A 19,032-nucleotide genomic window follows, 5' to 3' on the forward strand; every position below is an offset into this window, starting at 1 on the left:
AGCCGCTTAGGCACCAGTGATGAACCTAACCAACGCTTTTGGCTACGTCCCTCCCCAGAGTCCTTCCTGCTGTACACATTTTCAATTAGACAGAAGGGAGACCGTGACGGAGGGCGGAAGGGAGTGCAAGGAAGCAGGAGGAAGGGTTTTACACCTCTGATCCGCAGACGGTAAGCGTCCTAATGAGGGATTTCAAGCCAGGGGAGGAATGGCGAGACAGCGAGGTGGAGGCAAGGCAGGCGGGCACCTGAACACCTGCAAGGGCGGGGAGCATGGTAAGCATGGGCGTCTCGATGTGTGAACGTCTGCCTATGGTGGGGGTGTAAAGTGGGCGAATGGCGGAGGGACATCTGTGCATACACACATTATGCACGTGTGTGCGCAAATGCGCGGAACCTGTGGAGGTCCCTTTATACTTCACTGAGTCATTCGGCCTGTTTGAGCCCATGCATGTGTGAGTGTGTGTCTGCTGGTGTTTTTTTTTTCCTCCTTCCTGGTGACATCTGTTGGTTAAAATGGCACTGGGAGAGCAGGCAGGACTTTGGAATGAAATCCAGGGATTTTAGGTGAGCTGTGCATGTGTGACAAAGCATGTAAAACTTAAAGCAGATAATCCTGGAAAATCCCGCAATTTAACCATAGAGAAAATGGGGGGGAAATACAGAATCGTCAGCAGGATATCATTCCAATATCCATTACTTTAAATGACACTCCTTTTTTTCCCTTTCACTTACCTTACAAATGAACAAGCATACAATATAAACACAGGAAAATGAATGTGCTAATAAATATAAAATATATAAGTGTAATCAATGTTGTTCTAACCATGGTAAGGAAACTGCACGCCTTCGTTTTCATGTTTTATCTTCCTCTCCTGCACACTGGCCAAATGGTGCTGCACTGAAAGTGGAGAAGGGTATTGTTAACAATGAGATAGGGAAGAAAGAGAAAGAGAGTGAGTGAGTGAGTGAGTGAGACAGCAGATGGGGGGGGGAATGGAGAGGGTTAAGAGTGAGCATTACGTTTCATGGCTTGTGATCATGAACATGTACTTATGTCATTATAAGTTATCAAAAGGCGTAGCAGCTTTACTGGCTTGTTGAATGGGAGGGGTGGAACTAATGAGGAGGGTGATGTACTGAGCAGATCACAGTAGTGGTCTTGGTTACTGTCATAACAATGGAAACATTAAAATACATCCTTCAATAAAGCCTGCTATTCAGAATCATTGGAAGATCTTCAAGATATCTGGAAATAGTTATTATGGGATTCCTCACTATTCAAGCGCCACAAAAAGTTGTAAACTGTTAAATCGACTGAAACTTGTATAACGCGTTTCAACCTTTATGGGACTAAAAGCACTCAGTCTCCTCATTCGCCTACTGATGACGTGGCATCAGCAAATGCTGGAAGAGACAGGAGGTTTTTATTTACTTACCTAAGTTTTTATATACAGAAGGTTGGCTTTGTTTATAATAATCATTTAAGTTTTATCATTAACAGGGGGGGTGAATGGGAAAGTATCTCAGAGTATATATACATATATATATATATATATATCATATATTTATATATTATATACAGTACATTATATTTATTATATGTATGTAGTCCATTTAGGATTTTGTGACAAGTGAACCTTCTGCAGCAGATTACTTCTACTGTAGTATCTGTGACCTTAAGTGTTTCAAAACTTTAAAAGGCAGGCCAGGTCAGCCTGCTGATTAACATGATCTTAAGCTAATGGGAGTCTAGAGTTGGCTTGTCGTAAGTTGGCTACAATGCAATGACATGAAAATACTGTATGTCTAATAATGCCATATTAAATTGGCTAAAATCCAATTCATTATCTTGTGGTGGCAATTTTAAACACTATTGTTACCTCCCTTGCTAAGAGTAAAATTTTGTCCTTTCCAGACTCTTTCAAGCCAACAAATTTCTCCACAGCAAGGTTCATGTGGTTTAAGTAACAATAACAATAATCTGCGTGGAAAGAAATGATCCTTGCAAAGCTTTGAGACAGTGATTTTGTGTCAACCAGTTTTTGTAATTAAATCATTTGGTTTACCGTATTTTCACGACCATAAGACACACCTAAAAGTTAAAAAAATATCTCAAAAATGGACGGTGCGCCTATTGTTTGGACTGAGTACCAAAATATGTCTGTCTGACTGAGTAATTTTTGAAAAGGCGGACGTAAGTGAGAGCTGCATGAGAACCTTAAAGGGAGAAGGTTGCATGTGATGCGGGCGTGCCCCAGTAGCTGTAACGTTTGAGTGTGTGCGTTAGGCTAAACAACATTGGTTTGACTAAGGACCCTCGAAAATGGCATCTACTGCGAAGAGACACGCTGATGAAGCCCAGTTTATACTCAACGCTATCACCTAGGCAAAACAAAAAGAAACTGCCACCTGTGGTGATTTTACAGAGGATGCTAGTGTATGTTTTTTACGCGCCCAATAATATGGTGTGTGTGTGTTGAATACAAAAATATGACCTGAAAGTAAGCCTGCGCCTTTTATTACGGTGCCCCTATGGCCGCGAAAACTCGGTACAGTAATAATGATCAATTTAATATATCGTTGCAGTACGATGATACACACTGTATCACAACTAGAGTTGTCCGGTATTATCGAGTAGCCGATAATATCGGCCGGTAAAAGCATTTTAAAATGATATTGGGTAATATTGACATCGGTTTTTCATTATATGTATGTCTTGGGCCAAAATGCATATGGCAGTGCTGTCTTGTCCACACACACATTGGGGACAGAATAAGTTCTTTATTGACACTTTGCACTTGTACTTGAGCCCAAAAACTGATGTTTGCACTATTTTGATTTCAACAGTAAATATGGTGGTGCAATATAAGCACTTTTTCCCATAACTTCAGTTGAAGTTGTTCTCTTATTTTTCACAGAAAATTTATTTGGAAAACCTTGAAGTTGTTACATTTATCATTATTGAAGCATCCAGGTTGGCATCACATTATTAGTTAGCCATAATATGTTTTGTCCACGACCGCATATATCTGTATCCGTATCGGTATTTTTATTTTTTGAGTTGGACAATATCGGGACATCGATTATTGGTTAAAAAGTCATTATCGGGCAAATCTAATCACTACTATAGGTAACAATATATGAAGATAAGAAAACTGGTCTTCACATTAAAAAAAAATACAATTTGCATATACATGTACTGTGCTAATCTTCTATCAATCTTTATCAAGTTTTCATAGAGAGCTAAGCAAATGTATCGAGTCCGACAGTTGACATTGAATGCACCAAAATTCAGGATTTCCAGGAAAATGTACTCAAATGATTTTGAGCTGAATACATCGATTTGAGAAAAATAACTTATTTAACAGTAGCATTTTTTTTTTTTTTTACAAAACCGTTTTTACAAAAACATTAAAAACATGTTGTCAAAAAGTTTTAGCTGTTAAAATGCATCAACCACAGAGCATGGGAAATTGTGATAATGACGTCCCATTACAAAGTATAACTTGTACTGTACCTAATTGTAAACTTTTCAATAGTATATGATATAATATATAATTTTGAACCACGAGCAAATACTTGAATATGATACATCCCAGTATCAATACTGGAACCCAATCCCGCTTGTCACAGAGGGATGCACAAAGAATTTGTAAATTCTTAGTGTTGCCGTTTCAATTTTGTCATGCATTATTGTTAGGAGTGGAGTCTTTACAGCCTTAAGAGTAAAGGCACAGGTTAGCTAGAGGCAGCTTAGTAGAGCATTTATGATAGGGGTAGTGGGGGCTAATGTGAGGAAGACAGGTGATGTTTTACTTTGCGGGAAAGGGACGTGTGAAGTGTGGCGAATTAGTACCTGCATCCATGTCATTGGGCCACGCGCTGGACTGGGATGAGCTGGCAGCTGGCGAGCGTCCAGGATAGAAAACATCATCTGTGGGGCTCTCCATCTCACTGTCGTCTAACGACTTCCTCTTGGTGGAGCTGGTTCGAAGAATGGAGAGAATGTTCAGAAGGGGATAACTATATTTTAATGATGTGTATGTTCTGACTGAAGACCAAACAAATCTTAATTCATAACTACCAAAGTGTGTAAACTGCAAATAATACAAGACTAAATTTTAACTACCTCCGCGGAAGGTTTGCGTACAGTTCCACCTCAGACCTAAAATGACGGCAGGTGACAAGAGGCGAGAAGAAAGGAAAGACCAGTTAAGAAGGACAAAGAGAAAAAGCAGAAAAAGTAATGCATGATTAAAACACAAGTTTTACTCTGCACAGTACCGACTCAAAAACCTTACGTTATCAGTCGGAATGATATACAAACAACAACAATAGAGGGAGTGTATCACAAAAGTGAGTACACCCCTCGCATTTCTGTAGCTATTTAAGTATATCTTTTCATGGGACAACACTGACAAAATGACACTTTGACACAATGAAAAGTAGTCTGTGTGCAGCTTATACAGTATAATAGAGTTAATTTATTTTCCCCTCAATATAACTCAAAATATAGCCATTAATATCTAAACCCTGGCAACAAAACTGAGTACACCCCATAAAAAAACGTACATCCCTAAATGTCCAAATAAGTACTGCTAGTCATTTTCCCTCTAAAATGTCATGTGACTCGTTATGGGATTGCTGTCAGCATTGCTGCAGATATTAAGGAGGTCAACCTGTTAGTGCTCAGACCATACGCTGCACTCTACATCAAATTGGTGTGCATGGCTGTCACTCCAGGAGGAAGCCTTTTCTAAAGACGGTACACAAAACAGCCTGCCCGTCTTATCAGACCATAGGACATGGTTCCAGTAATCCATGTGCTTTGTTGACATGTCTTCAGCAAACTGTTCGCGGGCTTTCTTGTGTACTGTCTTCAGAAGAGGCTTCCACCTCGGGTGACAGCCATGCACACCAATTTGATGTAGAGTGCGGCGTATGGTCTGGGCACTAACGTGCTGACCCCCCCACCTCTTCAATCTCTGCAGCAATGCTGACAGCACTCCTGTAACGAGTCACATGACATTTTGGAGGGAAAATCACAAGCAGTACTCAATTTGAACATTTAGGGATGTACGTTTTTTCAAAGGGGTGTACTTACTTTTGTTGCCAGACGTTTAGATATTAATGGCTATATTTTAAATTATTTTGAGGGGAAAATAAATGATGTCTATTATATAGTTGCACACAGACTACTTTTAGTTGTGTCAAAGTGTTGTCCCATGAAAAGATATACTTAATTATCTGCAGAAATGCGAGGGGTGTACTCACTTTTGTGATACACTGTTTATTTACTTTCCATCTGGTGACACTTTTTATGTAAGAGTAGACTGAGGGCAGCAGAAAAAAAACCTTGGAGTAGAGAAAGTGGAGTACAATTGTGCAGCGTAGGGAAACATTAAAATGTGTTTATTTTTGTCATTTTCAATGAAAGACCACATGATTTACTATTGAAATTTTTCCTTAAGGGTTTCAAAAACAATTTTCCATTAATCGATAATAATGTTTATTAGAAATAAGATAAAACTAAATTTAAAAATGAATAAATAGAAAGTGAATACCTACCAATCATTCCTACCAATCTCAGCTTCAGGAAAATTTAAAAACTGATAAGATGGTGATACATCGCAATAATCATAAACTCCTCTATTAATTATGTTATTTTAAGAACAAAAAGCAAATTATTACAGCAACTTCTATTCATTTGAGACCAATTCCTGAGAACATAGTCCCGTCTCATTTGACAATAGCAGTATTTTTCCCAAAATAAAGGGTAAAGTGTTAGGAAAAATACCCCCCCTCCCACCCCCCAGTCAAGTCGAGTTGATTTATACAGGACCTAATCACAAAATAGTCTCAAAGAGCTTCAAATGACCAGAAATCATCTGGTCAAAGCACACAGGCAATTTGTGTCTTACCCTCATTGAACTTTGACATAAATATCATATTATTTGGACTTTATTCTGGGGAAAGTACAGCTTTTTCATTTTTCATTAACAGTTTTTACTCAAACTTTTTTCCTGGAAAATACGACTACATTTTAAATAACATTACAATAATCAAAAAAAAAAAAAAAAAAAAAAAAAAAGAAAAGAAAAAGGAAGGGAAAAAAAGACAGGAATGTGTAATTTTTGCAATATGACTTTTTCATCCATGAAACTAAGCAACATTTTAATCAATTTAAAAATAAATAATTAAGGGGTACACATATGAATTATGCTTAATTGATACGATTATAGTGTGGGCCTTTAAAAATGTATCCTGTGTTGGGGTCCCTGAAAAATGTTTGCAAAAAGCTGAAGTAGGTAGTGTGCAGTGTAAAAGAAGCAAAAGAGGTGAACATCTAACATAAAGAGAAGGACATTCATAATGGTGTTAAGGACAAAAGGTGAAAAGAGGAGAAAATGGTTGTTTGTACTGAGCAGGAAAAGTCAATGACAACCCATACTTTGCATGGTAGTCAAAGCTTATTTGTGGTGTGTAACATTATACACGATGCCTTGAGTGACCCTAAATTTTACTAGATGCAGTATGAGCCAACCACTGACTGATTGCCAGTATTTTGCTTTGACTTGGGAACGCAAACTGCTGTCTGTAGGCAGTTAACTCAACTTAGTTAAGTCGCAGTTTGACCAATAGAGTGGTATGAAAAAGTATATGAACCTTTTGGAATTTCTCACATTTCTGCATAAAATCACCAACAAATGTGATCTGATCTTTGTCAAAATCACAGGAAAAATACACTGTCTGCTTTAACTAAAACCACCCAAACATTTATAGGTTTTCATATTTTAATGAGGATGGTATGCAAACAATGATAGAAGGGGGAATTATGAGTAAGTGAACCATCACATTTAATATTTTGTGCCCCCCCCCCTCCCCCTTTGGCAGCAATAACTTCAACCAGACGCTTCCTGTAGCTGCAGATCAGTCTGGCACATCGATCAGGACTAATCTTGGCCCACTCTACAAAACTGCTGCAGTTCAGTCAGATTCCTGGGATGTCTGGCATGAATCGCTGTCTTTAGGTCATGCCACAGCATCTCAATGGGGTTCAAGTCTGGACTTTGACTTGGCCACTCCAGAATGTGTTCTTTGTTCTTCTGAAACCATTCTGAAGTTGATTTACTTCTGTGTTTTGGATCCTTGTCTTGTTGCAGCATCCATCCTCTTTTTAGCTTCAACAGTCTGACAGACGGCGTCAGGTTTTGCTGCAAAACATCCTGATAAACTTTTGAATTCATTCTTCCATTAATGATTGCAAGTCGTCCAGGCCCTGAGGCAGCAAAACAGCCCCAAATCATGATGCTCCCTCCACCATGCTTCACGGTGGGGATGAGATGTTGGTGTTTGTGCGCTGTTCCATTTTTCCTCCACACATGACATTGTGTGTTACTCTTAAACAATTCAACTTTGGTTTTATCAGTCCACCAAATATTTTGCCAAAACATCTGTGGAGTGTCCAAGGGCCTTTTTGCGAACATTAAACGAGCAACAATTTTTGTTTTAGACAGCAGTGGCTTCCTCTGTGAAATCCTCCCAGAACACTATTCTTGGCCATAGTTTTTCATGTAGTTGATGTGTGCACAGAGATATTGGACTATGCCAGTGATTTCTGTCAGCCTTTAGCAGACACGCTAGGGTTCTTTTTTACCTTTCCAAGTGTTCTGCGCTGAACTCTTGGCGTCATCTTTGGTGGACAGCCACTCCTTGGCAGAGAAGCAACAGTGCCAAACTGTCTCCATTTGTAGACAACTTCTCTGACTGTCGATTGATGAACAACCAGACTTTTAGAGATCGTTTTGTATCCGTTCCCATCTTTATACAAATCAACAATCCTTGATCGCAGGTCTTCAGACAGCTCTTTTGACCGAGCCAAGATGCACATCCGACAATGCTTCTCATTTAGACAATTCTTATCAGGTGTGTGTTTTATAGTGGGCAGGGCAGCTTTAAACCACTCATCAGTGATTGGGCACACACCTGACTTAAAATGTGTGGTAAAAATTGGTTTCAATTGCTCTTTAACTCTCCTTAGGCAGAGGGTTCACTTACTTATTTTTCCCCCTTTTGTCATTTTTTGCATGCTATCCTCATTTAATATGAAAACCTATAAAAATTTGGGTGGTTTTAGTTAAAGCAAACACTGTTTTTACATCTGTGTGATTTTTGACAAAGATCCGATCACATTTGATGGTGATTTTACACAGAAATGTGAGAAACTCCAAAAGGTTCGGATGCTTTTTCATACCACTGTATAATTAGTAAATATTGCTCAAAAAAGAGAATCCAAGCTTTTTATTACCACTCTAAACTGAAAGGTACTTTGAAACTTAACATAACAAAAAAGAGGATTACAAATTCAAAAATAACGCCATACAATGCCAATGACCATATTACTTCCCAAGGCACGTTTCGAGTCAGTCATTGGTCACTATCACATCACAGAGACGTTTAATCTTAAGACATTTAGACAAGGCACTGGAAATGTACCCATTGCTATCATGGTTGGGCCCACATACCTGGTGGAGGGAGGGGAAGTGAGGGAGCGTCGCCCCACGGCCACCTGGTTGATGTTGTAGTAACTGGGACTGCTGTCCAGGTCAGCCAATGAGAAGTTCGGACCTGACGCCGTAGCAACAGGAGCTAACAGGTAAGGGGGATAATGACCAAATATAAATATTTGTGTAAATTGAATATGGACTTTTGATATTTTTTGGTTTTAATGATCTCCTAAGTGTTTCCGTGTCCAAAACTTTCCTGTCTTGCACAGAATTGTTTCATTATCATTTCCTTCCTTATCTTCTCATTTGATATTAATGTTGTGTGAATGTCAATAAGTGGAAGAAAAATAAAATTGGAGATATGTGGAATGAAATTTAATTTTGTTTTGTATTTCTGCCAGGCAGGTCATTGTTTAACCGACATCTGTTTGTTTGCAAGCAGGATTAGACAAGTACTAGTACTTAATCAAAATCTACATTACATTTTGAAGGAGTGGTGCGTAGGTCAAGTAAAAACACATTTTGGCCCTGCTCCAGATAAAGGTGTTAGTCTTTCTTTTTAAAAATTGTGAAAGATACAGTATTTTGACATTTTCCTTCATTTCTAAATGAGTAATGCATGAATATTAATAGCATAATTCAGGCATATTCATGTGGTATGTAGGTGTATGTTGGGGTTTATCCAAATTGGAATCTGGCAGCAATCTATGAAATACCAATTTATTTTCCCCCTGGTTGCTATTTATTTATTTGTTTATTTTTGAAAAGTTGTTTTTACTTACTCTGTGACACTCTGACGAGCTCAGCCACGTTCCAAACCCCTGAGGTGACAAAGCAGTCTTGGAAACTCAGGTGTCCTATGGGAAAGATATATATTGATTAAAGCGTTCAAATCAGCAATGAATGAATCCCTGAATTGTGCATACCTTAGTGACAAGAATATAGAACAAAAAAAAAAAAAAAAAAAAAATACATTTGCAATTTGGATTACAATATACAGTGCAAATATGGGCGCTTTCACATTAGACCAAGAGGACCAGCGTCCGATTGGAGAACTACCTTGCAGCAACACTTGCAAATGAGTTGTTGAAAAGGTTCAGGATTCACACTAGGCAGACCGAACTTTCCGATTAGCATCACGTGGATGAAAGGTGCACTCATTGATTAAACAAATAGAAAATGAAATACCTCCCTCTTGAAAAGGGGAAGGGAGCGTGGAGCGAAAATATTTCGTCGACCAACATTTTTTTCATGATGATGACGAGCTAAAAACCTGGCTTGGGAGACTAGAACATAACAAGACGAATGCCAGTTTTCGTCTAACGAGAGAGAAATAATGTACAGTACTTTCTGCTAAGTGTGTATTATCATCACCAAGATGGCGTTTACTTGTAAACGGTACAATATGTGGTCGTCTGTCTATTTTCATTTGAAATTATTGGAAACCTTTATTTATGGACTAAAACTAAAAAAAAACTGAGTATGAATTCATTCATTCATTCATTTTCCATTTACAGAAAAAAACATTTTGAATAACTCGAACAAAACCATACGAAATTTGTATGAGATTTCTTTGACTAAAACTAGACGAAGATGAAAACATTTTGAAAAGACTAAGACTATAAGTAATTAAAATACGAAAGTACTAATAAGTATTTTCATCCAAAAGACTAGGACAAAAATTAAAAGGGCTGCCAAAAACAACACTGATGTACATGTATGAATATAATCTGGTAAAAAAATTCTTTCTACTTGTTGAGTTAAAATGGCAGTTTCCTTAAATGAAAAGTAGTTTCTCTACTTTATCAAACTGATGTCTGTTCTTCTGCTCATCAAGCACATGAGCTGAACACAATATAAACAATGGCAGTACACCAAACTCCCACGTGGCCTATTAAAACTGTTTCAGCCTTTAAAGACACTCATATTTTACTTAACATTTGAACAGGAGCGAAGGGGTGTGACAATATATCGAAATGGTGATGTATCGTGATACTTTGTATCCCAAAAGGTTATCGATATGCTCTTGCCAAGATGGTTATGGCTTTGAAACAGAGCATTCATAGCAAGTCTTCCTGGTTTTAGGAGCATTTATAGGTCACTTTATGTTCATTTTAGAGCATTTAAAGGTCACTTCCGATTAATTTTGGCTTAGGAAGTGAATCAAAATCAACATTAGGCAATCCGTAAATGCCCTAAAATCAAAAGGAAATGCCCCAGAAATGGCCCAAAACTAACAGGAAGTGACCAAATATCAATATATTATAGAATTACTTCCTGACCCATGTATCAATAAATGTTGTATCGCCATATCGCGAGACAATCGCTATCATGAGGATTGTATCGCAAATCATATCATATCGTGTGGTACCCAGAGGTTCCCACTAGGGCTGCAGCTATCGATTATTTTAGTAGTCGATTAATCGATGAACTAGTTAGTTCGAATAATCGAGTAATCGGATAAGGAACATGAAAAATTTAAATACTTGAGCTGAGCCTCAAACGGTATAAAAATATAAATGACGATCAATGTACAACAAAAGAACAATTGGCTAACTTACATAGCAAAAGTCAGTTAGCTTAAATGCTATAAAATGCTAATGCTTTTCTTTTTTTTCAACAATGCTCTTAACAAATCGCTCAGACACACATTCCCATAAAAACTAAATTCCAAATGCATTTAAAAAAAAAAAAAAAGCTTAAACAACAACTTAGCTTATGTTGGTCTTAACAGGGAGCAGCTGGATTCAGCCATGTGAAATGAGGCAGACCACAGGGCAGTTTATCCAGCCAAATCAATAAAACTAAATGCAAACACTTTCAAAACGAACCATTACAACCCTGCTTTAATTAAACGAATAATCGAAGCAGCAAAATTTAATTCAAATCTTTTTTTCCTAATCGAATACTTGGGTTAATCGATTAATCGTTGCAGCACTAGTTCCCACACCAAAGCCAGTTATTCGTGTTCAGACCGCAAAATAGTACTTCCAAGTAGTACACTCTGTTTTGTAAGGGTGTAACGGTACATGTATTTGTATTGAACTGTTTCGGTTCGGGGTCCTCGGTTCAAACTGAGGCGTACCGAACGAGTTTCTAAAGTAATGTAACCCTTACTTTTCGAGGCTGTAAATTGATCGGGTTACAGTTTCTTTGTGTAGATTATATTTACTCCGTCTTCTCTACTATACTGACGACCAACACGGTAGGACAGGATAAGAAACGTCAACGGCGCTACAACGTGTCCGCCGCAGGAACGCAGTGAAACGCGGGCATTAAAGTCAATCAGTCAATGCACACTGGTCGCAGTGCAGCTGCGTGTCAGAAGCGGCTCAACGCGACGCACAAGAAAAGAACAGCAGAGTTTATTATTTGAAGCAAGACGCGGCCCTCCTGCGTCAATACATACTACTAGCAAGCATCGGGCAGACCAGAAGTCACTCGTGTAAAACACGGTGGATCCAGTCGATTTTCAAACTAATATGCAATCGTAACTCACTTTTTGAGTCCATCAGATCTCTTGTGTGGTAGATCGGGGCACAGTTGACTTGTCTTTGTTGATTTACTGCTGTCTACTCTGCTATAATAATAACCAACACGGCCCCGTTTTCAATACAAAACCCTCCGACCACAACAAAACAAGTCGGAACTAATATTCACATAGGAACTCAAGTTATACAACATAAAATATAATATATCAATGAATACTACATCACATTTATAAAATATAAATACATAATAAAATAAATAATACCCCATTTAAATAAAATAAATTGAAATGAGCTAAAACACCTGTAATTAAATAATAAGATCCTGCTTATACAATAAAATTTATTAATTTCTGTGTGGCGCTTCGAGAAAATCCACCAATAAAGCTTTTGAAAACAGTTCATAAGAAAAAAATGGTAAATTCCTTAATTCAATGTCATTTGTAAAAGACATGTTAAAATCTTTGTCATTGGGATTGCTTTTTTCTTTAGCACAGGACTTATTTTTTCTTCTCTCTTTCAGAAAGAAAGTTGACCAATACGCGGGGTCTGAAAGGCAAATTGTTGTTGGATTATTATCTTTAAATACCTGCTACTTTTTGAGCAGAATTCTAGCTTTGTATAGGCTAATGTTCCTATTGTTGAAAGCACAAAAGTGTGTAATAAACAAGTAGCACATTTATATTTTGCATTTTGTTTTCTTACTGTACCGAAAATGAACCGAACCGTGACCTCAAAACCGAGGTACGTACCGAACCGAGATTTTTGTGTACCGTTACACCCTACTGTTTTGTCATAACTGCTTCCATAGATCAGTCATATATGTTCTTGTATGGGTGGGCGGGTGCTTTTGAGCTTACCATTGGGCGGTGGTTTAATGTCGGTGTCCCCTTGTTGACTGGAGCTGTCTGATTGTCCGGATTCTGCAAAAACAATGAAAGGGTGGAACCGGTTAGCATTTGTCCAACTGCTAAAAAACAAAAAAATGAGCCATTAGTCTTAAACTGATACTGTAAGTGTACTGTGCATGTAAGCGGGAACACACAAAATTTCCAGTATGTGCTAAATTATGGTATGTGTTAGTGAAATCACACAATTTTAGTGTGTGATTTTTTTTTTTTTTTACATCCCAATGAGTTCATTCCTGTCTCCCTGCTAAGCAAAGGTGCAATGATTTACAGAGGGCTGCTATACCAATAAGCATCTAACTACGCAATCATATCCCGTGCCCTAATCCTATTTAATACCTTCTTGCTGGTAGGGACTTAGTCTGCATAAACAGAGCACCTTACGCATACACACACAACACACACACTCTCGCATATGAACGCACACCCACACAGCATGTGCACTTGCAATCTGTTTCTTCCTCTAATTTCTGTTTCATCGCCACGAAAACAGGCTCTGGAAAACAGCTGACCACGGGAGTCTGGCTGCGCTTGTGGATTTGAGGCAGAGCTCGTTTTAGTCGCAGGAAAACTATTCCCTATGGAGGCCAACAAGCAACACTAATCTGTGTACAAATGCACGTTTGCACACACCTGTTATGACCGGCCTATGAATGCAATCGGCTTCGCTCACACAGGCGGTTAGCCGCGCACGGCAAGCCTTGGTAACAATGGGACTAAATTAGGAATGGAGAAGCTGCAGGCGTAAAAAAGTTTGCAACATGAGTCCAGAGTGTCAAAAGGGAGCATTGTCTTGTTGTTGTTCAGGTATTTTGTCACGTGTGTTACCACATTCATTAATCGATATGCGGTGGTGAAAACAGCAATCACAGCACACACAGTTGTGCAAAGTCATACATATGTTAAAAGTGTAAGGACTTTTACTTAACTTTAGTAAAAATGCACAAACTCTGAAATGTATTTAAATGCTAATGGATACAATTTTCACCCTATAAACCAATCCCCCCCTCACTTTGAACCCTGTCATTTGTAGTCCAGTGTGGCTAGTTTATGGAGTTTTACTGGCTAATGAGCTTCATGTTTTTTGGTGAAAATGTCCCATAATAATAATGTGGACACCTAAGGCTTGCTTATTCAAAGTGGCTAGAATTTTTTGCCGGAACTTCCTGGCAAAAAGGTCGCCACGGAGCCAGAATTGTTATTTATTTATTCATTTGGGGGGGTTAAATCTCCTAAAACCACTGAAATGCAGATGAACTTTTGGCACAGTTATTTATATAACATAATGATTTCATGCATTATTGTATTTTTCAAAAGTTAACAAAAACAGCAGTAACCCCCAACCTCTATCTCCTAATTTTTATTTTCCCTCATTTACTCACATCTAAATGCAAAACCTCAATTTTAACTACCGTACTTAAGCACAGACTTCATAATTATAATATTATGAATTTTATGGCTTAAGAACATTGCATTATTTTGTTACATTAAAATTGAAGCGAATGTAAACATTTACTTTTCATTTTTTAAATAATAAAAATATAAGTAACATACATTCACAAAATAAGTACAAATGACGTATTTTACGCACAGTGAAATGGAACATATTTTGAAGATCATGCAAACATTGACTTTTTTTTTTTTTTTTAATTATAAGGAAATAAATAATTAATAAGTCTAACATAAATGAACAAAAATAAGTCCAAAGTGCACATTGACAGGGAAGATGTCATCATGAACATCTCCATCAGAGCAAATAAAATAAAATAAAATAAAATAAAATAAAATAAAATAAAATAAAATAATAAATAAGCCTCTTCAACTCTTTCCTCTGTTGTATTGCCCTTTTTTATCGCATCAATTCAACAAGCTTGTTGTTTCTTTCTTTTTCTTTTGCTGGTCCAGAAAACGTGCATTTGAACCAATCGGAGCTAACTATCTCTGCTGATCACATGTCAGTATGTCAGCCAATTGAACGGACAACTGAGGCCAAGGCAGTGTGCTTTGCTGCATGAATGCGCACTTCGAAATGACTTGTCAGACTTCAATAATTACAGCAGCTGAGAAAAGCTCCATGCCGTCCGTGGAATAAATAAAAAATATTGGTGGAAACAGATGATGTAACACAAGCACTTTATTATGCTTTTTTTAAACACTTGTGTATATAAATCTGACGTTGGTAGATAGTTTTGTTCTTGGAGATGAGATGCGTGCGTGGCAGCCTGACAGTTTTATTTATTTATTTTTTAACATAGGGTTTTGACAGTTGCCGTCAAACTTTTAAAGCTCTGTTCTATCCCGTTCCGGCTCAGAATCCTTTACCCGAACCTCGTTCCGGCCCACTTTCACCCCAGCTTATACATGAAAAAAAAATTCAGTTTTCTATGAAAAAATAGTGGGTGCAGCATATACTCAGGCAGGCCTTATAGGCCAAAAATTATGGATTTTTTTTATTGTTAAATATATACATACATATATAACCATATATAGCTGGTTTGATTAAAAAAATATTTTTATTATTATTATTTTTTTTTTTTTTAATTAAATTGGATAAAGGGTCTTATTGAGAATGGGGAAAATCGGTGGACACAGCTTTGCTTTAAGCTAAATAATGACAATTGAGGATAATTGTGATTGAATTACCAACTAGGCTTGCATGAGCAAAACAATAGCAAAAGAAAAGAAAAGCTAAAACATCCAATGATGAAAACTGGAGGGAAAAAAAAAAACGCATTACTCGTGATATCGCTTTCAGATTACAAAAATTTCTTAAAACGCAAGAAGCATCAACAGGCATGCAACAGGCATCAAAATCAACCCAATGGCAGTGAATGGGGAATATCATGCTATTCCAAATCTGTTGCGTCAATCTTTAATGCTTTTTTGTTCACATTTGTCCATGTCACTACATGTTGTCCCCTTTTTTTCTTTTTCAACATCATGTCACTAGTACAAAGTCTGTTTCTAAGTGTAGAGAGTAAAAGCAAAGCCTACACAAACAAATATTTGGGTAGAAGAAACATTTTATCTAAAACGCAGGCCATGCGTCTGAATTTGTTTGTGCATGGAGAGAGGGTGTCCGTGTGTGTTATTGCTATTGGTCGTCTATTCAGACCAAAGTTGCTAGCAAGCGAGCTAAAGGAGGTGTTTATCCGCAGGCTGCAAGTGATAACAGAGCACACAGACTCCTGCCAGCAGCACTTGCCTTGCAGCCTCTCTAAGCCACAGATTAGCCTAGTGAGCAGGAAAAAATAACAGGCCTGTCTCGCAGCCTACGAAGCCATCCACAGAGAGACACAGCGCAGAAAGGAAAAAAGACCTCCCTTTCTGCTCGCTCCTCTCATGCAGAATCCCTCACTCGTCGCCGTCGCCCCATCACGGGCCGCATGTAATCCTGGCAGCCATCTTAGAGCTTGGCAGCCATCTTAGCATTGGCGGTAGCTCTGCATTCCAGGTAACTGACGGCACTGGCTCCGAACACACCAGGCTGCGCGCGCAACCCAGATGCATTGAGCCCCTCATAGATGCACAAACACTTGAGAGTAAACACGCGACTGCCAATGAAAGCTGTCGGGAAAACAACCCGACTTCACTGGACTTCAACCGGCGTGTAGTATTTCGCCATGGGGCTCTACAATATTGTAAACACTCCATTTCTCACAGTTTCTCTGCAGTGGTTGGGAGACAGTACTGCAACTGTATACGGTGTGCTCAGTGAGCCTGAGGCTATGTGTGCTAATGTGTGCACAGTCCCAGACCGCAATTAGCCTCTAGAATTAGCCAGATGCGATAAAGATGGATTCCAACACCGCTCCAAGAGGTTATCAGTTTCACTGGAAAGTTACACACAACGATCATACTGTTGGGTTGAGAAAATGAAACTCAGGAGGTCCGCTGTTTATCACGACTCGGCCAGTTGCAGCCCACAACAGCCACAACCTCGCAGCAAACCCTTTATCTCATTGCCCCAGACTCCCAAAGCTCTGTCCTCAGCACCTCCAATCAGAGCGCTGCAGGCATCTCGGGCGCTCCTCGACCTCAAATAATCTCTTAACGCTAACGTCAAACCTTTGAGCATCATGAGATGTCCCTCCCAACCAGTACAGCTAATTAAGCCTGAGGCCACACATAAGGCACATGTGAAATTTGGGAATTTTGAGTGAAAGATTTCAACTGGAAAAGGTGGAAGTAAAATTACATGCATTAGATACACATTCACATCTAAAGATTGTGTCCTAAAAGTCAGCCCTGACTTGACACTGGCTTAATTCTGGACCTGTGACTTTTTATAAATGGGCTAACAGAATCCTAAGTGAAATCCTAATTGCACAAATATTGTTTGACTCTACAAAACTGGTGAATTTTCCTAGTCTTTATTGTGTTAAGGCATAAACAGTAATTTTCATCATTAAATCTTTCAGTCGCCAAACACAAAAGTACAAAAGTGGTGCTTTGAGATTATTATTACTCTTTATCTGAGATTAGGGCTGTGCCAAACGTCTATTTTTCTCCCGATTAGTCAGCAGACTTTTTTAATGATTAGTCGACTATTCTAATATATATATATATATATATATGTATATGGCGTAAAACACAGACAAGGCTGAAAAAGCAGTTTCTGCTCTTGCATCCTTCTTTATAATACTGTATTTTAAGCCAAAAGAACAGTTGTGTTTGATAGAAAAATATGTCTATATGCTGCCATAGCAGTTTCATGGCGCATTAAGGCTATTTTTCATTTGTCCACTTTACCCTGGAGACCCCCGTTTACAGACACCGCGCAACCGCTTTTGTTTTAACCCAGCCAAATAAAGAAGGTAAGTAATTATATTCATTATTCAAAATTTTAATCATTTTTAGCTTGGACTCATTAATTGATGTGTAATATTTAGTTTAAAAAAAAAAAAAAAAAAGAAAAAAAAAACGACTTTATAAAATTATTCACTCGCATATTTTAAACTTTTAACTTTTAAACAAATTACGTCACAATGAAAAAAATAGTGTATGTAAATAGGTAACAGATATTTACCTCATAACTATTGCTTAATTGTATTTTTATTTTTTTTTTGTTACTGTCGCATCTTTGCCGATATTTTAGATGATAAATAATCAATCTAAACAAAGAAAAATTGAAAAAAAAAGTTTAAAAGGGTAAATATTTGAAAAAGAAAATCTCGACCACTCCTTCATGTCTGCGATTTCTGGATTGCAACCCCTTGGTACATTACCGTATTTAACCCATAAAATCCCCAAAATGTCCGGTTGTGGCCATTCACAGCTGTGTCTTGACACTCGGTGAGACATGCTACACTGAGTTTTTGGATCAAAACAAGGTAAGTATGCAATACTATCTCGTTAAAATCATGGTGTCTTCATTTATGCTCTCTCATGCTCTCACCTAGAGTTAGAGTTTTGGGGTTTAATTTTTTTTTTCTTTTTTTAAAATGCCCTCCAGTTCAAAATTTTTCTTCCCCCAGAAAATCGAGATTTTAAGCTTTCAAATTATGTATCACACATGCATATAGGACAATTTTTAAATTTAGCCAAATTGGTGGTCTAAAATTGCTGACTTCAAGTCACATGAGTGTTTTCTGCCATATATATATATATATATATATATATATATATATATATATATATATATATATATATATATATATATATATATATGTTTTTATTAATCTAGCAATTAAATTTTTGTTGACGCTTATTAATTCACAAAAACATTTTGGAACACTAAGATAATTATCGCCTTCACATCAGCCGTAATTTCAAAATTTTGCCATTACTAATCAGTTCCAGCCTCCACCATCCAGTTGAGGGTTGACTGTTTTTATGCCATCATTGGTATTTACGCAGTAATTGCTGTAAATGCATCTACAGATGAGTAAAATTAGTTAAATTGTCTTATGACTTTACTGCACTGTCATTTCTGTATGGTATTAGGCAGGCTCAATAGCAGCTCAACATTCCCAACTGGCTGGCGTAGAAGGTTCTACGGACTACTGTACCTCCCACTGTCAACACTCACATATTTCTGTGGCTTTTTCCCTTATCAGTTCCATCTGTAGTGCATTTTCCTCCCTATCCCATTTTGCCATGTGTGACATATGGCCCTCTCTAAGCG

The 19,032-nt window shown here is 37.9% G+C and overlaps 1 protein-coding gene across 14 annotated transcripts in view; it reads right to left on the reverse strand.

Moving 5' to 3' along the window:
• Window positions 1-19,032, reverse strand: part of nfixa (nuclear factor I/Xa) — a 235,507-nt gene that overhangs the window by 45,479 nt on the left and 170,996 nt on the right. For 7 of the 14 annotated variants that reach the window (XM_057842730.1, XM_057842733.1, XM_057842731.1 and 4 more), the window contains 6 exons: window positions 12,858-12,920; window positions 9,292-9,366; window positions 8,528-8,651; window positions 4,132-4,167; window positions 3,859-3,986; window positions 826-900 (listed from right to left, as the gene is read on the reverse strand). In XM_057842730.1, the coding sequence (XP_057698713.1) occupies window positions 826-900; window positions 3,859-3,986; window positions 4,132-4,167; window positions 8,528-8,651; window positions 9,292-9,366; window positions 12,858-12,920 (501 nt within the window). The remainder of the gene's footprint in view (window positions 1-825; window positions 901-3,858; window positions 3,987-4,131; window positions 4,168-8,527; window positions 8,652-9,291; window positions 9,367-12,857; window positions 12,921-19,032) is intronic. The other 7 variants (XM_057842735.1, XM_057842734.1, XM_057842729.1 and 4 more) reach the window with 3 other exon arrangements.

This window comes from Corythoichthys intestinalis, chromosome 8 (assembly GCF_030265065.1).
Source record: "Corythoichthys intestinalis isolate RoL2023-P3 chromosome 8, ASM3026506v1, whole genome shotgun sequence".
Lineage (NCBI taxonomy): Eukaryota > Metazoa > Chordata > Actinopteri > Syngnathiformes > Syngnathidae > Corythoichthys > Corythoichthys intestinalis.